This window comes from Strix uralensis, chromosome Z (assembly GCF_047716275.1).
Source record: "Strix uralensis isolate ZFMK-TIS-50842 chromosome Z, bStrUra1, whole genome shotgun sequence".
NCBI classification, from domain to species: Eukaryota; Metazoa; Chordata; class Aves; order Strigiformes; family Strigidae; genus Strix; species Strix uralensis.
In genome coordinates this window covers 102,555,548-102,568,096 of record NC_134012.1, presented here as the reverse complement: position 1 = coordinate 102,568,096, position 12,549 = coordinate 102,555,548, and the positions used below count along the sequence as shown (strand labels likewise).

At 42.4% G+C, this 12,549-nt stretch overlaps 1 protein-coding gene across 7 annotated transcripts in view; it reads right to left on the bottom strand.

The window, feature by feature from the left end:
* Positions 1-12,549, bottom strand: part of NEDD4L (NEDD4 like E3 ubiquitin protein ligase) — a 175,682-nt gene that overhangs the window by 50,289 nt on the left and 112,844 nt on the right. For all 7 annotated transcript variants that reach the window (XM_074857003.1, XM_074857004.1, XM_074857005.1 and 4 more), the window contains exon 6: positions 1,211-1,261. In XM_074857003.1, coding sequence (XP_074713104.1) covers positions 1,211-1,261 — 51 coding nt within the window. The remainder of the gene's footprint in view (positions 1-1,210; positions 1,262-12,549) is intronic.

The window sequence follows — 12,549 nt, the reverse complement described above, 5'->3', positions numbered from 1 at the left end:
TGAGGTACCTGTACGGTGATATGTTTGGTGTTTCAGAAAAAACCTGTAAATAAATGACTCTAAAAGCAGGTGTTAACCCAAGTATTTAAACTCTAACTTTTAAAAAAATAGAAGAAAACCTTCCAAATACCAGCATTTCCAAGTTGACTCATATTACTTTGCATATTTAAGCTGTTTAAAACTGGGAAAATATCCAAAATACATACTTTGCTATCACACAGGAAGGGCCATCGGAACCTACATGCCTCTTAAAGAGAAAATCTATTTACAGGTGTACAGACATTAAAAGGTACAGGTATGCATGTTAAAAGCTATAATGTATGCTCTGACAATATTACAGCTTGTGTAATTATTAGTAGCAACAATGTCTAATGTCAGTGTCTAATGAATGTTGTTGTATGTGCTATGGCACTCATTACTATCTTCATTATTACTTAGGAGTCCTTCAAATAAGTTTACTTTCAATCAATAATAAACCCAATAATTTTACTGAAATTTGCTACGAAGATCAGCAATTTTGTAACATTTTCAGAAGAACTGAATTTTTGTAACATCTTAAGATCCTGTGATGCTGGTTCAGCAGTTTCTCTGGTTTCAGTCTACAGCTCTTGGCTTTACAAGGCTTGAAGTAATATCAAAACGCACTATCCACTGTCCCAGACAGAACTGCTATCCCATAACCTTAATAGCACATTATTTAGACAGAAAATCAGATAGATAAATAGGACCCCAAAAAAATTTTTTTTTCATGTTTTAACAAAAGTTCAGGAAGAAATGGAGTTTGGTACGGGAGAATACAACTGTTTCACCCATAAGGGAAAATCATGAAAAGGAAGGGACAATAAGCACCAACGGTAAGGTGAGAAGCAACCAGTCTACTGGCCACGTGTCATTCATGAATCGACTCTAAAAAGGATTTTAAGAAAGAATCCGGATGAGAAGTGAATCCTGGATATTGAGAAATTTGACAGATACCAGAGAACAACTGTCCTCCCTGTCCCTGCAAAGGGAACCGTTTCTCCCAATTCCTGGGCATGGTGGGGCTTTGTTGTCCATAACGTTTGTCTTTAAGCCTCTGATGCTCTGCTGGGAATGCCTGCTTTAAGAAAATTTAACTGACTACTTAGGGAAATAAATTCTGTGTAACATCAGGGTCTTTCACATCTGGTGATGACAAAAAAGAGCACACTGAGACAGAAGCACTGCTTACCGGGAGGTGACTAAGTGGCACATCCACTTGACCCAGGAAGTCGTCTCTAGTCTGTCAAAGAGGAAAAAAAGGCAGGAAAAGGAGTAATTTTACATCAGAAAAGCAAAAAATGATAAACATCAATCCAGTCATAATGAAGCAAAAATAAAGATGGTTGAGTACCATTATTTTAGCAATTACTGGTTTCTACCCCTTTACTGTTGCACATTATTTGTTGTTATAATTTACCTATTTCAGAGGATTTCCTGTGAGTCCAAAATGGCTTCTTACCCCACAGTGTCTATGTTAAGTACTGACGAAAATCGGTTTCCTCTGACAACCTATGCATAGTTAAAAACCAAAGTAATAATCTACTCTTTCCATGAATTAGTCTCCACGTGCATTAAAAAGCAGAGTGAAATTACTGAACATTTCAATGACATAGTGAATGTGTCAAACCTTGGTGACTACTTTTTTTTTTTCTTTCTTTTAAGGAAAACCTCATACGCACATCTGACAGGGAAGGGAGGGGACCCCGACACCCAAACAGTGAAGATAGAACTACATGAATTGTAAACATTTTTCCCCAAAATAAAGATTTGTTTTATCACTTTAACAAACAGAAATGAAAATATTAGAACTTTTTTGGTTTTTTTACAGAATGCTGTTCCATTAATTCAGAACGCTTACTCTGTGGGGAAGTGACACATCCTTCTAACCAGCCTCTGAGTCATCCTGTAGTTCCCACTCGAAGACCTGACCCTTCATACGCCGCTTCAAGCCACGCATGTGGATGGGGTTACACCAACACCTGGGCCACACAGCGCCATCACAAATTCACTTATGCACAGTTAAGTCCATACAGAAGCGATAAACAACTACTTTTCTGCACGTTCTTCGCTATCTGTTCAGTCACCACCTTCTCTCTGAGTGAACAAGCCAAAGGCACCATCTCCCATGGAGGTAACCACCCCAAAGCTGACAGAGGGCCCTGGTCTCCATCTAACTACTGGTTAGATGGGTAACTACTTTACTACTGGGTATTTGAACCATTATTCCTAACTCCACCAACTATACTCCACACCCATTTTACAACCATGAAGACAGGATAAAGAAAGCCCTTCAAGCGCTGGAAGTTCAAAGATCGATCTGATCTTTACAAGACTCAGTGATTTTTAAAGATGCTCAGACTGGACGGCAGGCAGTGTCCTAATCACCCACTCACACCTACCACTTTGAGGAGCATAAAAATTCTCACAAGGTATCTCAGTGCATTGCTAGCAATCCACTTACAAGGACAGAAGAAAAGGAACATGAAGTGTTAGCAGAGGTGGACAACTAAGGATAAACTTTGAGAGGGAAAATGGGTGCTGTTACCACTCACTTTACAGCTCAATAAAGCCTAGAAAGTAATAGCTCTCATTAATTTTCTTATTAAACAATAATGTCTGTTCAATCTGTATATTCAGTTACACTAGATACAACATTTCTAGCTGAAAGTATTTGCGTACTGAATGAGTTGTGATTGTTTTAAATAAATTATAACTTTAAAGCACTGCTCAGGTGTTATCTTTATTACTTAAGAGACACCTCAAAACTACTTCAGCATTTAACTATTTTTATGATTAACATAAAAATGTTAATGTCACCTGAAGAGCAGAGTTGCCGTGGTACCTTAAATTGTCAATTAGTCTAAATCTCAGGGGCAATTTTTCCTTAAAAAGAGGCTGTTACTGTCCATCCAACTTCAACACATCCCTGTGCAAATCAAAAATGCAGGCCATCTCCCTGTTTGAATTGCATACACGTGGATCAGTTGATCTTCCCTGCTGGTAAATAACAGAGAGCAACCCAGAAATAAAATCAATAAAAAGCACAGACAGTACGGTCGGGCACTGCACGGAGAGATTCCTTTCTGTCTTTTAGCACCACACTGCCTAAAAATGCCACACGTCTGAGTACTTCTGGTGTTATAAAGTACTCCGAAATGTGACAGAGTGCTCACACACTGAAAATGAATCAAGTCACACGCTCCCACCGAAATACAGCCCATAACGAGCCCAAGGTCACAAGCTGCAGCGCAGTGGCCTGTGATACCAGGCCCAGGTGGTCTCAAGTGCTGTGAATAGGAGTCGTGGTGACTGGACCAACACCACTCTGAAGCAGCTGTGCAGACACCAGGTAAATATTCCAATGTCTGCTGTATGAAGAGCTCACTCTGACAGATCTCCATCGACCCGTTTACACTGCACCTGACTGGAGGTGCACAGCACCGCCTCGCACAGGGCCTAAGCAGGGTGTCTCCAGAGCCTGAGGAGGCTGCCCGTGCAGCAGTGACATGGACATGCTGAGGGTCAGCTCTGCAGCTAAGCTAATCGACTCACCGATTACAGTCACCATTTGCTCGTTTATAACAGCAATTCACTGTTCTAGTGACTCGGATTAAGATTCCTTCCTTCCTGTGACAAAAAGCCATTAAAAACATGGCAGAAAGCCCAACAACTCAGAGACTCCACAAAACCACTGAGGAGCCCCAGGTGATTTCTTGTGGAAGGGAGAGGCTGTGGGCAGACAGTCCTGAGCCCCCCTTTGTGCAACCAGATCTCCAGAGGAATCAGGAGCTTCTGTGCCCTGTGGAAGTGACGGCTGCATCACGGGGCTCCGGGGGTCAGTTCTCTGACCCCTCACCCAGAGGAGCCATCTCCTGCTCTGCATCCCTCAGAGTTACCCCAACGCCCACGCTCAGGGCTGTGAAAGCTCTCCTGAGGCCAACACAGGGTCCTCAACGAGAGAGGGATATAGCAGGGGCGTCACGCTGCTGTTTCTACACTCTGAATTCCCAGCAGTGCTTATTATGTCTTTCACAAACCATCCGCAATTGAGGAAACCTTTCATCTTCCAATAATTTTGGCCTGAAATGTGCCAACTCTGAAACAAGTTGTCTAAAATGCAGATGTTTTTTCATAAATCAAAAATACACAGGCAGCTCTAAAATGCAGGGTAAGGTGGTGCTGTGGCCGTATGGACAGCTGTCCTGAGGAGACCGACCCAAAAGCACCCCACGGACACAGCGAGGCCTGGGCCGCATCTGCTCGTCTCTCCTGGGCAGACGAGGCTGGCATGGGCTGGGGCGGCAGAACTAGAGAACCCCGCCGTGTGGAGGCCGAGCACTAAGCTCTGCCCAAGGAGCCTGGGCCGTGTCTGCCCGGCTCCCGGGCTGTGGCAGGGGCAGGAGAGGAGTGGGGCAACAGGGAGGCACCGGACAGTAACCCCAGGGAGTGCCAACAGCCTGTGTCACAGGGAGAAAGGCGCCAAGGGCACCGAGCCACTGGAGCCCGCAGTGGTGTGCTGTGGGAGCAGGAGCAGAGCCCGGCAGGGTGCAGGCCACAGAGCCCCAGCAGAACCGCCATGGCGGGCACAGGTCCTGTCCCCGAGCCCACGGCCGAGGGTCCCCGAGCCCACGGCCGCCCTCTCCCATCCCGTCCCGCAGAGTGGCCGCAGGCAGGGGGGTCACACAGAGACCTCCGATGAGAAACCGCCACCTGCTCAAACACCCAGGTTTTATTAACACATGAAATCTAATATTTATGGTGGTTCTGTTCTTGCAGCCACTCCATCACAAATTCCCCTATAAGCATGATATGTGTCAGATAACCATAAGTTAATAAAACATAGCAATGAAGCAGAAAACTGATTCTTGTAGCTTATTAAGAGTTCGAACAACGAAGGGAATACTTTCCTAAAGATTTTTAAAAGCCTATTTAATTGAATACAAATATGTTTCCAAAGTTATAGACACATACATAAATAAAAGATAAATCCCTTTAAAATTAATTTATTTTGAAGACATACTTAAACCATGTATTGACAATCCTACACTTATCAATCAGTTTAGTGTCTTGCCTAAACATGCCTAGCATTTTGATCTAGATTGGAAATGTTATATTCAACAAAGGAAAGAAATTTTGGCAACAGATGAGGTATAAAGTACTTAAATAGCATATATGTGTTTGCTTTGTGAGCGGGTAACTGCTCGATGTATACTTGGTATTCATTAATAAGATAGGAATTTTCAAAATAAAGCCTACTGCATTCTTCAAAAATCAACTGTCTGTCAGGGAAAACAATTTCTCCCAGATACTGTTTATGATACCAGATATCAGCCCTAGTGATTCCCAAATAACCTGCTGCTTATTTATAACCCTGCTATGCACAGAATTCCAGGAAGTGCATACTGCTGCTCCAAAGCCAAGTTTACATATTTCTCATAGCAGAGCATTAAGTTTAATATTAAAATTCATATTTTATATGATATCATCATAAGAATTCTGTTTCTACTACAAAGACAGCATGAAGTCCCGTGATCCCCAAAGCATGGACACACACTGCTGTGCTATATGCCCGTGGAACAATGCAAAAAGAGTACCTGCACCAAGGAGCCTGTTTTTTTTCCAAATTTAAATAAAAAATAGCTAATAGATTTTTCATTACAGAATTTTGACTATTAATCTTCCTAACAACTACTGGAAAAGCCTGGTAGCATGCACTGCTTTTAGAGAATTAACATTTATCTCCCTTAGTACTGGCAAACACCAAGTACCTTCCACCTCCTGCTTCAATAGTTACTCAAGTATCAAGGTCAGAAGAGAATATATACCTATTCCTAGATCTGTTCTCACAGTTTTTAGTTCAAAAACCCCACAACTCATGGACACGGAATATTTCCAGGTTGGTTACAAACAGAACTGTGACCAGACCCGGATGCAGTTTCAGCATGTATGTGGGGAAGGGGCTCCTCCCTCTGCGCCTCAGATGGGGAGGAAGCCCACCATGGGCTGGTGCGGATGGAGGGGACAGAGACCAATCTACCAGGTTCCCTCGGGGTATTTCTCAGCGACACACACAGGTGACTTGCATGCAAGTGCCAAGCCTGACATCAGATATATTCTCTAAGTACACCACAGATTTATCTGATTTTAACATATCTAGAAATCGTGAGAACTGCTGCACCTACACTGAATATCCAATTTTATCTGGTATTTCCAGATGCTCTGTGGCCTGGCTGTGGCTACAGCCACAATGGTAAACCGGGCTTTAAGAACTGTGCAAATTCCAGACTGATGTTAAAAGTCTTCACTTCTACCCAGACCAAGTTTTTAGGAGTAAACTCAGCCTTAAAAGCAGCTGAACCAACAAAATCTGCTTGTCTGTAGTTTAGAGTGGAACTGGAAAATCTTTAGCTCTAGCCTGGCTCTGCCAGTGAGCTGCAGTGACAGTTTAAAAAAATTACTTCCTCAGCTACCCCTAGCATGAATATGGTCATCTTCACCAGTACTGAGGTTCTTGTAAAACTGAATCTTTATGCAACATTTGACTATACACATTCGTTTATAAGAAAAATTTTTGGGGGGTAGGGGTTAGTATATTCATGTTTAGCATTTCAGGACATTTTTGTGCAGTGAAAATAATTTTGTCTTGTAGGCCTCCACATTTCTAATATTTAGGCATTCTCATTGTGGGGTTTCCCGCTTCCAGAAAAGGCACCTCATAAGCCACATGAACCTTTTTCCTTCTACACCATGTATTGAATTTCCAGTCCCTTATTTTTCACGGTTCTCATTACAACATCTGTTTCAAGAACCTTTTTCTCACCAAAATAAAAAGTGCTATCTGACCCACAAACTCGCCTGTTCAGTTGCATATTGCACTGGTAATTCCTGCTCAAGCCTGATCTTTCCCCCCACCCCCAAGATAGAGAGGAATCCCCTCTTTACACGAAAGACACAGGGTGCAGATGCTTATCAACCTACAATTTGAAACAGATTTTACTGATCAGAATTACTGAACTATTTTTCAGAGCTGTTGGGTAGGCAATAATGCTTATATGTATCATTATAACCTTTATTTTATATGGGTCATTATGTAACATATGAAGGCAAGCAGTTATTTAATATTTTAAAGCAGTAAACAGAAGGAAAAGTTCGTTCACTGGAGAGAGCCTGCAGCTGCCAGCAGAATCTCTACTGCCAGTTTTACTGTTCCAGGTTTATGAGAAAAACCTAATGACCAGCTGGAGTTGTCAGAAACAGTCACTCTCAACACATGGCTTCCTCCTCAGAACGCGGGCAGCGCCCACGGCGCGGGATGCCCACGGCGCGGGATGCCCGGAGCCATGCTGCCCTCGCCGGGACTGCCCGGCTGTGGGATCCCTGCGGGACCGCGGCGGAGGGGCTGTCACCCACGTTTGTGTGAACCCTCGAGGCAAGGCCCTGCACCACTTCCAAAGCTGGGGAGGAGCACAGAGGCACCGTCACACCGCCAGGCCCTGCGCAGACGCCATTCTTCTCTCAGTACTTCCCCTGGACCTGGCCTCTGCGCGCCAGCCCACAGGAAAGCCCACGGCCAGGAGGGTAGAGCCATGTCTTGGATGCTTTGAACAGTCTTGCTGCAAATCCTCAGGCAAAGCATAACAAAAGCTATCCCAAAATTCCCCATTTAGTCTTTAACACAGCAGAGCAATTTTAAAAAGTTACACCATCCTCTGTTCCAAACGACCACTTGCCAGAAAGGCTTTGTTTGGTTGGTTTAGTACATTTACTTCTGAAGAGAACAAAATCGGTACAAAGATGAACCAATCTGCTTGGTAAAGAAAAGATGCCCAGAAAGTTTTACTTTATTTTGCATGCCACTTCACAAACTGACAAGTATTCCTCACCATCCATTTTAATTTGGAATTAAAGGAGGACAAAAGCCTACTTCAGAATAATGATATTTGAAAGTAACAAAAAAGCTCATGACTATTTGAATTAGTAAATGAGCATTATTTTTTAAATCTGGTTTTTATTCAGTTTTACAAAGGATGTAAAATCTCATTACTTCAGATACTGTCCTATTTTACTGCTAGCTATCTCAAAGTGAAAGGTAATCACTTCTATTTTTTGGCAGACACATAAATACATCCTCTTTATTTAGCAAACCCAAATCTGTCCAACCATCTAGTTTATTTACGTGTTAATCTTGTAGAAAAGCAGTACTAATGCAAGAATCCTTTCATTTCTCTTCCGTGTGCTCAAACACATCAGGCGTGTTAGGCATTCTGTACACTGAATTTTCCTGACTCTGAGTTACCCACTACATCAATGCAAACATTGCAAGGAAACCTGGTTGCTATCACCGAATCCCAAGTGTAGACAAAATCTCAGATATCCAGGAAATAACAATGGGAAAAAGGATGCTTAACCTGTTGAGGTTCATGGAACCCATCCAGCACAATACATTTGTTTTAAGCAACGTCCAACGTAAGTAAAATAAAGGGAGACAGTCCTGCTTCAATACTCAAATGCACCAATCCTATATTAAAATATAATCTAATGTTAAATGTTTTCAGCTCAATCTGTAAATTAAACCGATCACGGAATACCATTCACCTCAAAAAACAATACCAAAAATTGAGTAGTCAAGCAGCTGCTGAAATGGTCAGGGGCAAATTTAATAAAACACCATACAAGAACCACTCAACACAGGCCCTCAAAGTTCCCAGAAGTCCCAAGCAGAAAAAAATTAACCACCCATTCTAGCCCAAACCTCACAAAAATCCAACTGCAAACCCCAAAAGGTTGCACACAGGTATGCCACCCCACTGCACGAAGGACTGAAGTTGCACGGGGAGAGCAAACAGAAGGAAGTATTTTGCTCTCAACTGCTCAGCCTATCTCAGACCGCCAGTACAGACAGTAGTAGAAGCTTAGAAAAACCAGCAATTAAAGAATGATTCACTTCTTCCTTGATGCCTTCTACTCCCTCCCAAAAACCATCAGGAAACTTCAAGGTCAGCAGATTGCTTCCTCTTAGGCACAGCCCACACAGACTCTGCGCTAAGGAACCACTACTCTGGACTTTACACTTGCATACTCATAATTACTTTTCACTTCCAAAAGGAAGTAAGTCTCAGAATTAGGGACTGTTGTTGGGAGCAGTAGGAGGGGCAAGGTTCAGGCACCTCATTTTCCTTTTAATTTAGAAGGGTGATACAGAAAAGGAGGCATATGCAATTGAGGAGGGTAAGGACAAGTAGCAGAAGTAGTAACTGCTGGAAGAAAAAAAGATACTAGTTTAAAGTAGATTTAGAACAGAGTAAATGTATGTATAATTTTACTATGTAGTAAAGTTTGTCTGTGTTTTACCTATGGTAACATTAAAGATCAAGATCAGAAGAGACCTATCACTAAAGGCAATGGCACAAGAAAGCACTTCATTACTATTAAGTGTTACCAGTAGGCAGTGACTTAAAAAGCTTTAAAAAACAACAGAACTACTTTAAAATTCTAACTTGTGCCAAACAACTTACAATGTGAAACAACTGTTCAGCATGTGAGATTATATGACAAGGTGACACTCGCAGGCCAAATGCATGTAAAAATTAGTCTGCAACTTGATACATATCCAAGCTGCAAAGCCAGTAAGAAAAGCCTGGGATAAAGTTACACTGCCCTAAAAGCCCTTAGTCTAGCAAAAAGTACTGAAAGGAAAGCATCCCTCAACATCTAGGTACAAACCATAAACATTTAGTTGAAACTTAGGATGGTATACATGCACTTCAATTTTACTCTGTACTGACACAAAATGTGAGTCCCACTTAAAAAGTATGAATAAAGCACTGTATTGATCTTAATTTCATTTAAGTGTGTTGTCTGCCAGAAGACAAAGTGCTATCATTAACAGTTAAGCTGTTATAGACCCTTAATAACTGACAGCTATTTTTTAACAAAATTAGAGAATAATCTCAAATTCAGAAAGACAATGCTTCAAGAAGGGTTCTAATAAGCTTCCAAGAATAAGACACATACTAATTTGTCTGAAAAAAAGGGTCACACACAGAAGGCAGCTCTTAGGAGAAGGAAATCCCACATAAAACTGGAACACTACTCAGTATGTATGGGATTCTAGATAAGCACCTATCAGTGAAAGTCCTCCTCCCCTTATATTTGCTTATAAGACACATTCTTGCAGGAGCACCTGCTTATTTCAATTCTGGAATAAAAGACAAATATTACCTCAGATGTATTTGTATTTAATCTTAATTCTTTAAGTATGCCTAAATACAGTATTCATTAGAAGATAAAACAGGTTATTATGGTAACCGTTCTAAAGTAAGACAAGATCTGAGTAATAACTGAGCACATATGAGTAACTACTACAGGCAGCTTAAGGTCACTTAGCTTTATTCCAGTCTAAATAGAAATTAGAAGTTCAGAAAATCACAAGGGTACAAACCAGGTCAGTCAGGACTTTCACCAAAAGGTTCACGAACGATGTGAAGGATCTGCAGGAGTGGGCAGATCTTGCAGGTCACAGCTGGTTGCCACAGTACTGACAACAGGCACTAAGCTTTTTAGCTAGATGTATAAATATCTGACGGGGGGAGTAAAGAAGATTAAGCCAGACTCGGCAGCTCCCAGCGACAGGACAAGCAGCAATAGGCAGAAACTGAAACACAGGAAATTCCGTTTAAACAGAGGAAACTTCTTTACTGTGAGACTGGTCAAACACTGGAACGGCCGCTTAAAGGCCCTGTGGATTTTCCATCACTGGAGATACTCAGAACCCAGCAGGACGAGGCCCCGAGCAACCCGCTCTGTTTGATTTGGGCAGGGGGGGGGACTAGACAATCACCAGAGCTCCCTTCCAGCTTCACCCATTTGGTGATTTTGTGACTACAAAGTAGAAAAAATCCTCTTTTTACATGCCTTGAGTTTGGGTAAGATGGTATGGTCATGTGTGACCAGCCACAGCACGCGACTGCAGCTCTCTCCCAGGCCCCATGCTCATGCAGAGGCTTCCAGCTCCACACGCTCAAGACCGACTTCAACCTGCCGAACTTAAGTATGTCAGCAAACTCCAGCAGAGAATTTCCCTGTTAGCGGTTTTTAAATACACTTTCCCGCTGAATTTTCCAGTTTATGTTTTTATTTTCGTCTTGCATCTTCACAATTCACCGATATTTCCACAGAAGGTCTGGGAGCGGCCGAACGGTAACCTGACACAGCATCATAGAACCACCCCTGCAGGTATCTACAAGACGTGTAGATGTGGCACTTGGGGACATGGTTTAGTGGTGGACTTGGCAGTGCTGGGTTAATGGCTGGAATCGAGGGTCTTAAAGGTCCTTTTCAACCTAAATGATTCCATGATATATCTTAGAGGAACTTGAAAAGCACACTCCTACCACAGGCAATTCTCCCAAGCAAAGACGTCAACGCTGCAGTGTAGTACTAGATCCAACTGGTGAGCTCCTGTGTTGCATCTTCTGATCACCAAGAGGCAATTCCATCATTGACAACTGTCTAGCTAGCCCTGGGTCTTGTACTTTTGAAAACCTTCCTGGTTCTAAAACCAGAACACTATAACAGGTTAAAACTGATCACAAGGAACACAGCACAAACTTCTGGAAGTGCCTGAAAATTTTACATTGTCCAAACAGCAGTGAAAAAAACCATTTTGACTATGCAGCAAAACTTGATAAATTTGTATTTAATTATGCCAAATGCACAACTCACTTCTGCATATCTTAAGACTTCATTTCCATGTCAATTAATTCACGTCAGCGACACGACTCTCAACAGCCAGGACACTGCGAGTGGTTTACAAGCTATCACCTGAGATGCAGTACCTCAAACACCTACACGTTGTTATGGTATCAGTGCAGACACACGACTGTGAAACAGTGTGACTCAGTACTCAGCAGATATTATAAATAGCCTATCAACAGCTGCATCCAGTCATTTACTAAGTAAACAGAAGAAAATAATTTAGATAAAGGATTGACTGATGTGAGAGTTCCAATCCATGCAATGAAATTCGCATCTACAGTCATTACAATTAGCATTTAGTGACAAAAACAGATCAAGTCATCCCTGATCGCATGCTTGCTGCTTGTTTCCTCCCTGGCACTGCAGTATCTTGCACCTCCCATTGCACTTGCATGAACTAGATCAAGAAATTAAGCTGCTTTAAAGACAGAACATTAATTGCCTGATCTAGTTCGCTAAGTGACTCTACTAATGATTTCACTGGTATAACTGAGGATGGATGGGTGGGTGGGTGGATGGTGCAGCACAGAGGCAGGAGCCAGGGCAGGAGGGGTAGGACAGACCTGTGCTGGGAACACATCTGTGATCGTTCCCATCACAGGACTGGGATCACAGTCTGTCTGGGATAAGATATGTTGCCAGAAAACATTCCCATTGTGTGAAAACGTGCTGTTGATCACCTTGGCCTGGAACCAGCAACACCTGCAAACCACGGCGTGGTGTCTCATCAGCATCTGTAGGTGAAACTGAGGGACTGGACAGAGAGACAGG